General features: G+C 45.0%; 1 protein-coding gene across 1 annotated transcript in view; it reads right to left on the reverse strand.

The window, feature by feature from the left end:
* The window catches only part of ADAMTSL1 (ADAMTS like 1), a 935,024-nt gene extending 919,678 nt beyond the window's left edge, over positions 1-15,346 (reverse strand). Inside the window, exon 1 of the mRNA XM_046023640.1 lies at positions 14,759-15,346. Within this exon, the coding sequence (XP_045879596.1) occupies positions 14,759-14,845 (87 nt within the window). The 5' untranslated portion in view covers positions 14,846-15,346. The remainder of the gene's footprint in view (positions 1-14,758) is intronic.
* Positions 15,347-16,005: the final 659 nt, after the last annotated feature.

The following is a 16,005-nucleotide window of genomic DNA, read 5'->3' on the forward strand; positions in this document are numbered from 1 at the left end:
TCAAGCCTTCCACCAAAGCCAGGCTCACCCTTAAGAAAACCTTCTAACTGAAACAAGTGCCACCAAGACACACACACACAAAAAAAAACCTTGAGAGGTATACGCTGTGACTGGCAAGTCACTCAATGTCAAATGCAATCATTTTCTATCTCCCCCTCGAAAACAGCGTCAAAGAACCACATGCCCAATATTAGGGTTATCTGCTCTCCATGCTGGACCCTCCTTGCCACAAGTGATGGGAAGGTGGACTGCCCTGGGCGTGCCAGCCCAGCTCCCGGTGGATGCCACTTCTGCCTCATTAACAGTGGCAGCTAAAGACATAATCCAGTCCGGCTGTAGGCAGAGAGAACTGCTGGAGCTCGTGGGCGGCTGACAGGCTCCTGAACTCCCACTGGAAAAGCATTCCTCTGAACAGTCATCTTCCACCCGCAGGATGACCTAGAACAAAACCCAGCAGGGAATGGCCTGTTCCCAAACACAGGGACACACACTTCAAACTTGTTGCAGGCAGTCAGATGAGATGTAACCCCAATACTCCTGCTGCTGCAGGGAGCCCTCAGAGCCACTTCTGCCCAGCGTCTACACGGCTGTCTTGCCGTGTAGGAGATCGTTTGTGGTAATACCCAGGAGGAGAGGGGGAACCCGCCAACTTTCTGCATGTCAGCAGTTCAGTCACTTTTACCAAGCTGGGAATCCTTGGGCTGTGGAGGCCCCGTGTCCAGCTCTGGTTCTGGCTGGAATGTCAGCACAAACCTCTAGTAATCGTACTGAGGCACCAGCAATGATGCCCGTGTGACCTCACCAGCTTGCTTCAGCGGTCATGTTCACAACTGCCCCAGCTTTCTGATAAGGCCAAACAAACACTTTCCAGCTTCATCTGAAGCACAGAAAGCAGGACAACAGGGGCGCGGGGATGGCTCCGTCGGTTAAGCGTCTGACTCTTGATTTTGGCTCAGGTCATGATCTCGGGTCATGGGATCAAGTCCTGCCTCAAGCTCTCACTGGACGTGGAGGCTGCTTGGGATTCTCTCTCTCTCCCTCTCCCTCTGCCCCTGCTCTCTCATGCAGGAATGTACTCGCTCATACTCGCTCGCTCTCTCATGCACTCTCTTAAAAAAAAAAAAAAAAAAAGGGAGGAAGGAAGGAAGAAAAAACAAGCAGAACAACATTGATCTGAACCTGCACCAGATGTAAAAGGAAAAACAAAAGAACTGAAAGAAGCAAGAGATGGAAAATGTTTACTCGTGTTAAAAAGCATCCAGTTTGCCAAGTAACTTGTTTGAAATCTTAGAATTTTAAAATGTAAACGTTCTTCTATTTGGAGGTGAAAGTTGGCCTCCAAAAGCTGCTTCTCCTCCCAACTTTTCTAAAGGAAGAACTAGATTGTGGAGTTAGATGAGTGACAGAAGGGAAAGAAAAGGGCAAAGCCTCCACAGCCCCACAATACGATCCAGCAGAAGGAACACAGCAGCCCACCTAACCAACCGCACTCTGAATCCATTCATTCTTTTTTTTTTTTTCTTTCTTTTTTTCTGCCAGGGACAGGAGTTGGGACAAGCTCACAAACTGTGCGCCAAAGAAATGCCCAGGCTCGTATTTCTGCTCCCATTGCATGGCGTGGGGAAGAATTGTAAACCCGAAGGACAGCCCTGTAACCTCTGGCCCAGATTAAAGTACAGTATCACGATTTCATAGATCAATTACAATTGCCTTGTAGTCTTAGGAACCAGACATGCAATATGCCTTTTTTTTTTTTTTTACTTTAAACAGACACTATTTGATCAGCCCCCATGGAATGAAGAACTTGTTTTTATTTGTAGTTCATCAAAAGAATAAGACTTATCAGGTGGTTGAGGAACTGAACACAGTCCACTGGTAAAAAGGCTCCCTTTGATGAAGGACAATGCAGCCAGCCGCCCGCTAGAACCCCACCTGGGCTGACATTCAGCTGACAAGATGCTAATCAGCACGATCAGGAACACAGCTGTGCAAGAGAGCCTGGGAAGTTCGATGTTGTATAGTAGTAAATTTTGTTCTGTTGAACGTCTATAGTGCCTTTCTAACCCATAGCGGATTTCCCCTCTTCCCTACCCCAAGTCCATCATATCTCACCTTATAATTTTGAAAATGCGGGACCAAAAACTTCTCCTAAAATAAAACTCACATACTCCTAGTTTTAGTGATTCCCATTCTCTGGGTCTTGGACGCCAAAACCCGCAAGTTACGGACAATGATTTATAAAGCCACATACATCAAGACTTCAACTATACACTTGCCCAGATATATGTGACTTTCCAAGGGCATTGTGGCAAAGGCCAGCTTGTGTTACCTCCCAAGTTCACAACTATCCCCCCAGCCTCCCTGACTAGGACTGTGACAGACTGGATTCTTTGGTGGAATCAGAGGGATTGGGACCCTACTGGAGATTTGAGTCTCATCAGGAATGCAAAAAATGGACGTGGGCAGGAGAGATACATTCCACTCCTAAGATTACCCCCAGGAAAACCTCCCATGCAGTTCTCAACATCCTCTTCCCCCTTGGTCACCCGGACACAGGTGTCAGGGTGACCTTGGAAGCCAGGCATTAAAGACAGCACAGCCTGCATCAGACCAGACCCTGAATAACTTCGTGCAGCAGACCCCCCACCCCCATTCAGCTCTGCCAATTTATTGTGAACATCAACAACAAAGCACTATTCTGTCACAAGTCTGAGATTTCAGGATTTTACTATTATAGGAGCAAATGTTTCTTTAACACATATACGTGAGTGCTGCTGGGATTCACAATGGTATACATTCAATTTAGTTTTCATTTTGGGAAGGACACTCAACAGCAGGGTATAGATTCATTTAAAAAGCAATACCCAGGTCAGAGGTGTTTTTTTCCTGGCTATATATTTGCTCGAAAAACAATTAACATTTTCAACAATTCCAGACGCTGAGCTAGATGTGACATATACAGAGGGAAGTAAGATAGTCCGTGGCCTCAAGCTTCTCGTATATTGGGACGGCAGACATACCCTAAAAATACAAAGAAGTACGTCATTGCAACCCCAAGTGCTTGAAGCGAACAGAGCTTTGTGAGTCACAGACGAGACTTAAGAGACTGGGGTTGGGAGGAGTGGAGGGACTTCTTGGGGATGGCACATGTAGGCTGGAGAACAGATGGATAAGAGTAAACTAATTAATTAAAAATAAAGAAAGTGGGGCACCTGGGTGGCTCAGTCAGTTAGCATCTGCCTTTGGCTCAGGTCAGGATCCCAGGGTCCTGGGACTGAGTCCAGCATCAGGCTCCCTGCTCAGCGGGGAGTCTGCTTCTCTCTCTCTCCCTCTCTCTCTCTCTCTCTAAACAGTCCATCCCCACTGCTTGTTCGCTCTCAAATAAATAAAATCTTTTTAAAAATAAAGCATATATTCTCAATGGGGGTGATAATACTCCCAAACAGATGAAAAACTGGGTTCTTGGATTGGGGGAGAAGAGGATACCTCCCCCTAGCAATGGTTTGAAGATAATACAGTGAGTCCATTCAAAGGCCAAAGCACATGTAAATAGATTATTTATTTGTGGCATTAAAATTTCATGGGGATCACAGGGGATTAAGAGGAAATATCTTAAAATGTCTAAAAAAGGAGGCAATAATAAACAACAGTCTCAGAAACACAGGTCTAAAGCCAACAGGGATCCACTGAAGGTGTTAGGCAGGGGAGTCCACAACCTGATGTTTATTTCTAAAAGCCCTGTCAGAGTTATTAATATTTTTGTGCTAAAAGTTCATATTAGAAAAGTCTGGAAACCTTTGTTCTTTTTAGAAGTTATGGTTAATTGATATTAACACACTAAGATCATATAATCCAAGCTCTTCATTGTAGATTCAAAAGGAAAATGAAACTCAGAAATGCTCTGTACCTTGTGTGTTAAGAATCATGCAATTAGCAAGCAGCAAACAAAGTCTGAATCCTGTTCTACTTCCTTCGGCACTGTTCTCCAAATTCTACACTGTCCCACACACATCTACGCTGTCTGTGCAATTAATTTGCCTGGCTGCATTTTACATACTGATTCATATTTGACCACCCTTTACATGATATTTGAGTCAGATGAACAAAAAGGAAGAAAATGTAACTTTTTGCCATACTCCTAGATTTTGAGGGAAAAAATAATGTCCTAGCCTTCTGCTGTCACTATCCTGAAGACTGTCAAGATCTGCAGGTTAGAAAAAACCGGAATCCGTTAGCTCTGTTGATTCAGGAGAACGTGTTGGGGTAAGTCAAAGTTTTGCTCAGCTTTTGTTGTAACCACTGGCAGAGAGTCTCAAAAGGGAGCATTTAGTCTAAATTGAAATAACTGTTCCCTGGGTGTGAAGAGGAAACTGGAGGTCTGAAGAAGACGTCGCTTCTCTTTGATGGAGAAAAAGAAGCACACTCGAAACAAAACAGAACACCCATGTTCATAGTGGCACCGTTGACAAGGGCCAAATGTGGAAGCAACCCAAGTGTCCACTGTTAGATGAATGGATAAACAAAATGTGCTACCTTTGTAAAATGGCTTATTATTCAGCCTATAAAGGACATTCCAACACCTGCTACAACATGGATGAGCCTTGAGGACATCCCACTAAGAGAAATACGCCAATCACTAAAAGAGAGATCCTGTTATGATCCCACCTGTAGAAGGTACGGAGAGCAGTATAATTCATAGAGATGGAAAACAGAATGGGCAGGGGTGACGGGGTGAGGGGAATGGGAAACAAGTTCTTATATAGTGGGTATAGAGCTTCTTGGGCAAGATGAAGATTCTGGAGATTGGCTGCCTAACGATGTGAATGCATTGAACACTGCTGAACCCTAGACTTAAAAATGGTTACAAGAGTAAATTTGTTATATCTATTTTATAATTTTTTTTAAATTTTGATGAATAAGTTAAAGAAATTTTAAGTGTTTTTGCAGTAATTTCAGAGAACCTCTGTTCACATATATACACCCAGTCAGAAAACAAACACCTAGGCAGCTTGGAAGTCCCCAAGTCTGGGTTCATGGCCACATTACCTTTTTAAACCTCTTGAATTTGGTCTGGCCAACACCAGAGAAGCAGAGGTGACATGTGTCACTCTGAGATGAAGCATTTAATGGTCAACAGAAAGCAGAGCAACACTGTCCTTTCCCTGCCCTGGCTGCTCCAGAAGCTAGCGGGGTCAGGCGGAGCTGCTGTCTGTGTGGACACGGCACCCACGGTGAGCCAACCCCTCCCGACAACCCAAGCTGAAGAGGCAGCCTGATGGGGAAAGACACCTTCCTTGTGTGAAGTCACTATGATCTGGGAGTGGTTTGTTACCCAGGCATAATCTGCCCCATGTGGACTAACAGGGAGTTTTCTAAGGAGCAAGAATCTGAATTTCAGATTATATCAATATTCTTTAATAGTAAAACAAAACAAAACTTCATTTCTCTGTAACTGATTTCGGAAAGAAAATACACAATTAGCACGCTTCCTGAAATGTACAAGATGTCTGACAGACTGTTCGCAGTAAGGGAAACTTCCTTCTTTTCCACACGTGGTACCACATCAGAGCCTACGCATGACTCAGTGGAGAGCCTGTGTATATTTTCTTTGGCTGGCTGGTGATAGAGATGGGGAGCACATCGTAAATAATAGGCACATGAAACATTTCCTTCCTCTCCTCCAAGAACGGAGCAACAGTTGCTGCATCACACTCGGGTAGAGAAGGTGTGCAGCGGCACGTCCTCTCCCTTTCACCAAGTGTCAAGTTCCTGGAGGCTGCGGCCAATTTTCTAAATAAGTATCTGTTAATCTTCCAGGGGCATGATGACTCAAGGAGAAAATACACAGGAGCCAGGATCCAGCAGGTTCTGTGGGCGGAGGTGGGGGGGAGGACGAAGGGTCCCCCCACACACACTCCCCATCATTCTTCACTGCAGGCAGAGTGACTGAGACCTGCAGCTACTCCCAAACATTGAAAACCATTTATAAAAAACTGAGGTTACTACAAATAAAGACACTTTAAGCTGGTGGTTCATATCTTTAGTTCATGATGTAACTAGACACTAAAAGAACAGCATTTGCTCTGGCGGGAAAAATCACCAAATAGAGCTAGGACACGGGTGGGTCCACTCCCCCCTCTCCCACTGACAACCCGGGACATGTCGCTCCACTTCTAGGACCTTGTTTCTCGCATCCATAAATAAGAGAGATCAAATCAGTGTTTCCCAAAATATGATCTCTAGCCTAACTATGTGCGAATCCTCTGTGGGTATGTGCGTGAGGGGGACAGGGTCCCCCACAAACGCAGACTCCTAGGACCTATCCTTTTCCCACTGAATGCGAATCTGAGAGTGAGGCCCAGGAATCTGCAGTTAGAGTTTTCTGGCATTTTAGCTTCTTGGCTCTAGACTTTGGGGACCTTTGGAATTGAGCAATAACAGCCCAACTGACCAAAGCACAATGAAGTTTGCGACCCATACATAATACTGAAGAATCCCTGAGTCTTCCGGCTATATGAGCCTATAGTCACCCAAGCCCAAGCAGAGCTGAAAACAAGTAGCTCCAGCACGACCCTTTCTATCCAACCCCCAAAAATGCATCATGTTCTAGAATTCATCCAGTGTAAAATCAAATATTAAAATTGCTAGGCTATTACTAACTATGGAACACGATTTCCCCATTTGTTACACCTTGTCGCTGTGCTCTGCCCCAAGAGAGTCCAAGCCATTCACGCCCTAGAGAACACACGTTAATACCACATGGGATACTTTAAGGCCAGATCTTTACAGCATGTTAACTCCATGTTTTTTCGTAAAATTGTCTCCAAACATCAAAATTTGTAAAACAATATTTCCGTGCTGGATGCGTAAGCCAATAAGTGTGACTATTATATACACTTAAGCAGCAAAGGGACAATAAATACTTGTTCAAAGATGATAAAACCAAACCACAAACATGGGAAAGGAGAGAGAACCTGTGATCATGCTCTGCAACTAGCAGGCAGGCGGCACTGATGCCCTTCCCTGAAGAAGTCTGACTCCTAGTTACACGCGCACTCAGTAAATCTGGAACGAGCACCTGCCTCTTTAGAACTCAGGTCCACGATCTTTTCTGCAACACTGACCAAAGTTTTACATACACTGGGAAAACGCAGGAGTCTTTAAAAGTGGGCACAATGACCAAAATGAGCTCTACTGGGGTTCGGAGATGAATCGGGACAGCAAAATGGATGTAACGAACAGGGAAAAATAGTGCTAACTTTCAGTTAAACATGGTAGACTGAACACCATATTTTTCTCTCTTCCCTCCCAAATGTCTGTTAAAATAACAATAAGTAAAGATGACGAGAGAACTGGAAAGGAGTCAGCAGCAGACAAAAGATGCCAATAAGTTTTGGGGATATGGGAAATGGATAGAAGAATTGTTACCAACTTAACAGAATTGTGCTTGCAAAGGGATACAGTGATGAGAAGGAAGACCGCGCGGGCTGCGAAACTCCAGAAAGGCTTCCAACTTGGAGGGAGCTGGCACTGCGAGAAGGTTGGGGGGGGGGGGTGAAGCTTCAGCTACAACTATGGATACCAGTTGAAAACCCTAAACCACAACTCCGTTGAAAAATGAAATTGAGAAAATTCTTAGAAAGTGTAAAAAAAAGAGGGCATCTGGGTGGCTCAGCTGCTTAAGTGTCCACCTTTGGCTCGGATCCCGATCCCAGGATCCTGGAATGGAGCCCCACGTTGGGCTCCCTGCTCAGTGAGGAGCCTGCTTCCCCCTCTCCCTCTGCCTCTTCCCCTGCTTGTGCATACACACTCTCTCTTTCTACTAAATAAATAAAATATTTTTAAAAAGCAAGTATAAGAAAAAGTAACAATAAAGACAAGAGAAAAGGTTTTAAAACATAGATGGTTAATCCAGAAAATTTACTAACAGGAGTTCCACGAAAAGCAAACACATAAGGGGCCAGGAAAGAAATTAACAAAGAAACATGAAAATAAATATTCCCCAAAGGGAAGGGCATTGACCTATTCAGGGTCCATGGAAAGCCTGGCACGCTGAATTCAAATAGCCCAGGTCAAATCATGGCATCATGAGACTCTGACTCAGTCATTGGCCAATTGCGGTCCATGGTCCGAATCTGGCCCATTGTCCGTTTGGGTAAATAGTTTACTGGAACACAAACAGGTTCATTCATTTATAATATTTTCTGTAGCTGCTTTCCTGCGGCAGTGGCAGAGTTGAGGGGTGGTGACAAAGACAGCGTGTCCACGAAGCCTGAAATATTTTCCTAACAAAATGTTTAAAATGCTATTTTAAAAATAAGGGAGCATTATGAATTACTTTATGCCAACAAATTCGACAACTTAGATGAAATAGACAAATTTATGGAAAAAAAAACTACTAAAGCTAACTCAAGATAAAATAGATTACCTGGAGAGCCCTCTATTCAAGAATTTAAATTTGTGGTTAATCTTTATACTAAGTAAGCCAACTGCAAATCCAGGTGGCTTCACTGTTGAATTCTACAAAACAGTAAATGAAGAAATCAGACACAAGCTCTTCCAGAAAATTGAAGAAGGAATATTTTCCAACTTACTCTAGGAGGCCAGCATTACATTGATAGTAAAAACAAAGACATCACAAGAAAACTACAGACCAGTATCTTCCATGGACATAGATGCACATATGTGAATCAAAGCTTAGTAAACTGAATCTAACACTTTTTTTTTTCTTTTTAGAGAGAGAGATTGAGTGGGGCAGGGAGGGGCAGAGGGAGAGAGAAAGGGAAAATCCCAAGCAGACGCCTGCTGAGCATAGAGCTGGACGCGAAGCTCGATCTCAGGACCCTGAGATCATGACCTGAGCTGAAATCAAGAGTCAGAAACTTAACCAACTAAGCCATCCTGGCACCCCTAACAATATTTTTAGAAAGGATAATATACTAATCACCAAACCAAGTTTTCCCAAGAATGCAAGGTGGTTAACACATGAAAAATCAATGTAATTTGCCATATTAACAAGTGACAAAGGAAAATCCATGTGCTAATGAGACGCAGAAAAAGCATCTGATAAAAATCCAACATTCATTTCTAATAAAAGCTCTCAGCAAATAGAATAAAAAGAACTTCCTCCAAGCTGATAAAGGGCATCTACAAAAAACTTACACCTAACATCATAATTAATAGTAAAACATCAAATTCTTTTTCCTAAAATCAGGAAAAGGCAGTGTTCTAATCAGTGTTATTAAACAGGAAATTTAAAATATCCATATTGGTGAGGAAGAAGGGTCTATTTTCATGACATGACCCTAGGTGCAGAAAGTCTGATGGGGTATAACAAAAAGCTACTGTAACTAATAAGCAGGTTTGGTAATGTTGCAGACTATGCCAAAATCAATTGTTTTTATATACTAACAAGGAATAATCAGGCACAATTTTTTAGAAACAGTACCATTTAAAAGAGTACCAAAAATGTAGAATACTTAGTATAATTTGACAAAAATACGTAAAATCTGTACACAGAAAACTACCAGATATTACTTAGAGAAATTAAAGACTGAAATAGGTAGAGAAGGATCATAAAATTTAATATTGTTAGGAGGCTAATTCCCTCATAACGCCAAATCAAATCCCTGCATGTATTTTTTAATTGGCAAGTTGATTCTCAAATTCACACAGGGTCAACGTTCTTGAGAATGAAGGACGAAGTTAGAAAAATCATGCTTTCTCAGTTCAAGACTTACTGTAAAGCTACAGTATTAAAGATAGTGTCGTACTAGCACAGCAAGAAAGACATAGTTCCCCAGATTAGAGAATCCAAAAGACAGACCTGCTCATATATGGACAACTGATTTTTCCAGAGAACTGCAAAGGCAATTTAGTAGAGAAAGGAAAGTCTTTGAAAAATATCATGCTAGAGCGGCATCTGAGTGGCTCAGTAGGTTTAGCAGCTGACTCTTCATGTCCACGCAGGTCATGATCTCAGGGTGCTGAGATGGAGCCCCGACTCAGTTCTGCACTCAGTAGGAGTCGCTTGAGATTCTCTCCTTCTACCCCACCCTCCCACCTGTGCACACTCATTTTCTCTCTCTCTAAAATAAGTAAGTTTTTTTTTTTTAAAAATCATGCTAGAACAATTGAAAAGACATAGACAAAAAAAAGTGAACTTGGGTCCTCATCTTGTACTACATACAAAAATTAACTTAAAATGGAACGCAGAACTAATGTAAGACATAAAACCACAGATTTCTGGGGTAAAACCTCTATGACCTTAGATTAAGCAAGTACTTCTTTAAAACAAGAGGAAACATGCAATCTACTAAGACACAATGTAATAACTTCAGCTTCATCAAAATTAAAACTTCTGCCCATCAAAAAACACAGTCAAGAAAGAAAACAATGAAAAGCCACAGACTGGGAGAGAAATCTGCAAATGATTCACTGATAAAAGACTGATAGCCACAATATATAAACAACTCTCAGAATTCAGTGTGAAAACAACACAGTAAGAAATGAGCAAAATGGCTGAATAGAAATTTTACCAGAGAAGATACATGGATTTTAAATAAACCGATGAGAAAATGTTCATCATCATTTATTGTTAGGGAACTGTAAACTCAAACCCAAGCTCCTACTATACCTTCTTGCATAGCTAAAATGCAAGACTGACCTCACCAGGTGTGTTGGCAAGGATGCAGAGAAACTGGAACTCGTGCGTAGTACTAGTAAGAATGGAAAATGGTACAACCTTCGGCAAAACTGACATTTTCCTAAAAACCTAAACATACACTTACCAATAGTTCAGCCGTTCCATTCCTAGGTATCTACCTAAGACAGATGAAAGTGCAGGTACAAACAAAGACTTGCATATGAATCTTCATAACAACTTTGTGACAGCTAAAAATTGGAAGCACATTGCCCAACTGCAGGTGAAAGCCTTTGGGCAACAAACTATGGTATATACATGCAACTTACCACCACACAGGAACACATTACTGATAACTGCTACAGCATGGACAATCTCCAGATCATTAGACTGAGTGCAAAAAAGCCAGGTCAAGAGAAGTGGGGAAGACGGTTGCTACTGTATGATTACATTAGCATAAAATTCTAGAAATGCAAACTAAGCTATATTTACACAAAGCACATCACAGTTTGCCTGGTGCTTTTGGGTACGAGGAAGGGTGGCATGGAGGGATTGCAAAAGGCAATGAGGACCCCTTGGGATGATGATGTCATGGGTGTATACATTTGTCAGAACTTAAAATTGCATACTTTAAGTATGTGCAGTTTATTGTATGTTAATGATAACTCAAAATAATGCAAACCTAACAAAAAAGTCACTTTGGGGCCATGAGATCTGAGATGAGGAGAAAGAGTGGAATAAGAATTTGCTGTGTTTTCTTATAAGCCTGTAATTGTTGTGTCGTGTTTTGTTTTTTAACCATGCAGAATCATCCTGGTAAAAATGTAAATAAAAATAAACCAAGAGCAAGAACTACAAGAGGATACAAACGAGACAAGAAAGACTTTCCTTTAAGGTCTTTAGTTGAAAATCAGCTGCTCTTAAAGGTACAAATTCTTCCTAGCCACCCTGTAACTATTTACTCCATTACTGAATTCCTAAAAAGGATGCAATCTAGAATACCATAGTAAGTGAAAATGTTCCATTTTAATGTTTGAATGAGCTATCACCAAAAGAACATGAACTGCTACTAAGTGACATTTTTAAGCCATAGTAATGGACTTGTGCTGATCTAGCCATAACCTTCTCCAACAACCTTGTTTATTTTTACAGTGGCTTGCCACAGATGGGTTGTAGAAATCATTAAGTAGTTGATAACCCCTACTGGTTTAAACCATTAATTATCTACTTCCTTACCTGGGAGCAATTTGAGCAATGGGATGAATTTGGATTCAGCTGATGAAATGAAATTGATATCAGTAAAATAATCAGTTTCAGAAGAGCCTAGAGTGAACTACCTTCCAATTACACAGGGAAAGAAAATTATCTTGCCAGTTAGTAATTCAGTTAGAACAGAAGCAAAGGAAAATAACCCCTTAAAAGCAGAAAGTTGGCAAGAAAAAATGGGGAAATGCTGGTGTTTGAAATAATTTTATTTGCATTAAGATTGTTCTTTGGAGTTTGGGGAAATAGGGCTCAGGTGTAATTCAGCTTAGGGAGCCAGAAACTCTTGAACACAGACCCTCCTTCTACTAGGGCTACGATATATACACAGAGAGCTCTGGTAATTCGGATAGTCATGCTTTTGTGTACTGAGGGCTTTGATTTAAAAACAGCTTAAAGGATGTATACATTCCAAACAATGTTCAAATCATTTGGCATTGGCTATGGTTTATAGAATGATTTCTTCTTGATATTAAATAACCTCAACTTTCTGGTCTGCTTAATTCACTGATTAGAAATAATGCCCGTGTGGTTAAGTGAGGACATTAAGCCATGTTCCAAGACTAGCTGCGTCTGCCCATCACCCAGGATAACTCTACAGGGGACTGTGTTCCGCCAGGATACAGAACCCAGCTACCACTTTAAACTCTTCTCTATCCCTTCACTGACAAGTTTCATCAGGCTTCTCACATGTGGAGAGCAGCCCTGCCGAATGCAACAAGAAAAACTCACTAGGAATTGAACAATAAGCTGCTTCCAACACACACAAAAGGCTCAAATCTGCTTCTATCATCTTTATCCAGCAGAAAGTTGGTTGAGAAGTGGAGCGAGGAAGAACAGGTATGTAATGCTAGGAAAAAATCAGTTTCTCCGGAACACCGAGAGGCACTGACTGACCTGAAGGAGAAAACAGCACGCACACACACAAATCCTACGGTATGCATCTTAGCACGTTCTTTGCCATCTTTGCTGGGTTCAAATATTATCAGATAAGTTACCAAAATCTCAAGAATAAGGTAGAATTACTGCCCCTGCAATGACATAGAAGTAAGAAAATAAGGCTTTCTGTCTTGGTTTGGCTTAGGTGTCAACCTGCCTGCTAGAGGCGCTTGGTAGTATCTTGGAGAACATGGACCAACACCCTCATTTTGCAGAAGAGGAAATGGAAGTTCAAGGGCCTTGACCAAAATGACACAGAGATGCAGCCAGGACGGGATGCTAGACCTTAAGGATCTCTCCTCAGCCTCTCTGAGGCCCTTTCCTGATCTCCTTTGACTTTCCTTTTGGGGTCAAGATTTTGTCAGAACAGGTCACTGGGAGGCAGGTCATTTTTACACAGCTGTTTCCAACCCAGCTACACAATGGAATCACCTGGGAGCCACATAAATTCTGACCCTGGGACTTCACCTCCCCACCCCCAAAGCGTTCTGATGTAATCCAGCTGGGGTGTGGCCGAACGCGGGGAGTTTCAAGAGCTCCCTTGGGCAATCCTAAAGTGCAGTCACCTCTGAGAAGACTTGACATGGAGCAAAGCCTATTGGCAAAGAAACTTGCTAATAATTAAGAGGAACTTTGCAATGGTTTTTCATACTCCAATCTAGGCAGGTGTTCCTTGTTGAAAATTTCTCTGGCTTATTAGGGTGTTCCCTGCTCCTCAGGTTCTAGCCAGCTCCGTGCCCTTCTTAACCACCATTGTCGGGTACCCTCAGCCTCTAAAAGCTCACCACTGCCATCAAAATGACCATTAAGGGAGAGACCGGAAACAAGTTTCAAAACGTTAAGTAAAAGCGAGGGAAGGAAATCCACACACACACACCCCTCCTCACGATTTGGACTAGTCTCCATAAGCAAAACAGAGGAAAGGGAGGCTATCTGGCGAATATTCCAGCCAAGAGTGTTTGGGCATTTTCCCAGAATTACCCAAGTAATCCCGTGAAAAGGGAATCTATGTAGGCTACATTAGGTACAAACTGCCGAACTCGTGAGTTTTAATCAAAGTTACCTGACTCTAGAAACTGTTAATGCCAAAGACACCACGTGCATCATAGGTTTGACTGGCCCCTGACCCCTTTCCTAAGCATCTCCCTCTGGGGTCTTGCAGTAACAAACCAGAACCCCGAGCAGATCTGTGAATTCAACACTCTCCCAGGGCCCTTCTGCTCTGCCTTGGGACCTGAGCCACCCACTCCGGAGAACGCCCCAATTCCTACGCCCTTCCAGCTCAAGAAAAAAACCATCGGAGCATTCGAGGGGGTGTGGTAAGGACGAGTCCCAGGGCGCCGTCCAGAATCTCCTTTTCCCCACCGCAGAGGCTCCAAGAGCCCCGCTGTCCTGCACACCTTACAACGCTCCGCCCCCGACACTAGGACGCAGGTGGCCCTGGGACGAGGATGTCAGAAGTTCACTGGTCCTGGGAAGGACGGAAGTGAGGAGGAGTGTCCCGGAGGCCGAGCCTCCCCCGCACCGCCCGAGCCTCGACCGGCAAGAAGGGTCTTCGCGAAGGACTGTCCGGAAGAGGTGCGGGGTCGCGGACTTCCTGGAAGAGGGTCGTACCCTGGCTCAGGCGCCTTCTCCTCCCCCCGACTCCGTCCAGCTGGAGGCAGGACCCGGGCGCGATCGGGACGCCGGGAAGCGCCCCAGGAGGCTGGGCTGAGGCTCAGCACAGGATTTGACCCCGGCAGCCCGGAGCTCGCCACGAGAAGCCGCCTTAGCCCTAACCCGTGCCACCTGTCCTCGCTGGGATGGCAGCGCAGCCCCAGGACAGGCCCCGGCTACAGGTCTCCCCGATTTAGCCGACCAGAAGAAAAGTCTCAGCGGCGTGGGGAGGGACGCCCGACGCGCAGACCGCCTCACCTGTCCGGCGACGTAGAGAAGGCACCAGGTGCCACCGAGGATGCGAGCCAGGAGCCTCGAGTGCCAGGGCGCAGCCGGCCGTGCCATGGTCCTCCGGCCGGGAGGGAGGGGAGTCCGGGCGAGACCCCCTCCCTGGAAGCGGTAGCCGCCTCCCGCGCGGGCTGCAGGGCTCGGCCGCGGCCGCAGCAGCCGGCGGGCGGACTGAGGCGTGCGCCTGTGGGGCAGGGCTGCGCTGCGCTCGGCCGCGCGTCCTCTGAGCCGCCCTGCGGCCGCCGAGCCCGGCTGCTTTGAATGGGAGCGCGTGCGCTGGGGGCGGGGGCGTTATTTGTGAATGTGCTGCTTGTCTTGGCTCGGGATGGTTCGCGCTCCAACTCCCCCCCACCACCACCCGCGCCGGCACCCCCTCCGGCTCCTGCTCCTCCCCTCCTGTGTCAGTCCAGCAAAGGCGGGGAGCGCAGACACCCAGCCGCCCCGGCAGCGACTGCGTGCGCCTTTCGGGAAACCGGAGCGGGGCTAAGCTCTGGCTTCTATTTATTTATTCTTTTTAAAGGGAGGGTATTGCACTGCACACCTTGGACGCGTGTGGAATCCGACCCTGCCTGCCCTGGGAGAATACTGGATGAGAGGGAGAGGCTCTCCCCGGACGCTGGCGTTTTCCCCGGAACGAGTCCCCGGGGCCATTCCCTGCGCGCTGTCCCTGGAGCTTGGCGCGCTGCAGCCGCCCTAGAAACCACGCGGCCCTCAAGGGACGGGGCAAGTGGGGGCGATGATTAAGAAACTCTACCCCACACAATGCGCAGCACTAAACGTAATGGTGTGTTGTCCGTGGAGACCCATCCTCTGGGTACGCAGAGAGATGTGCCCATGGAGTTACTGTTTTGCAACCTGGGTCTGGGGGAAGAGGACTTCGCTCGAGAGCGCCCGGGCCCCACCACAGCTGGATTGGGACACAGTGAACCCAGAGCCAGCATCACCCATAAGGAGGCCAAGAAATGGGTTCAGTGAAGCTGACTTCGCTTGTCTTCTTGTGCCAGTGGTTTTCTGGGGAAGCCAGAGCACTCACTCCCTTGTCCACTGCGGGCCGTGTTCTTATTAATTAGACTGGAAACTTTCAGGATTTCTCTGTAACAGAAACAAACTTCGTGCCCTTTGGAGCTCTTTGCCATTGGGACTCAGGTTCATTTCTTCCTGAAAACCTAGCTCTCCAGAGCCAGTCTCCCAAAGCACATTTATGAGAAAGTAAATCC

The sequence above is a fragment of the Meles meles genome, chromosome 11 (genome assembly GCF_922984935.1).
Source record: "Meles meles chromosome 11, mMelMel3.1 paternal haplotype, whole genome shotgun sequence".
Classification (NCBI taxonomy): domain Eukaryota; kingdom Metazoa; phylum Chordata; class Mammalia; order Carnivora; family Mustelidae; genus Meles; species Meles meles.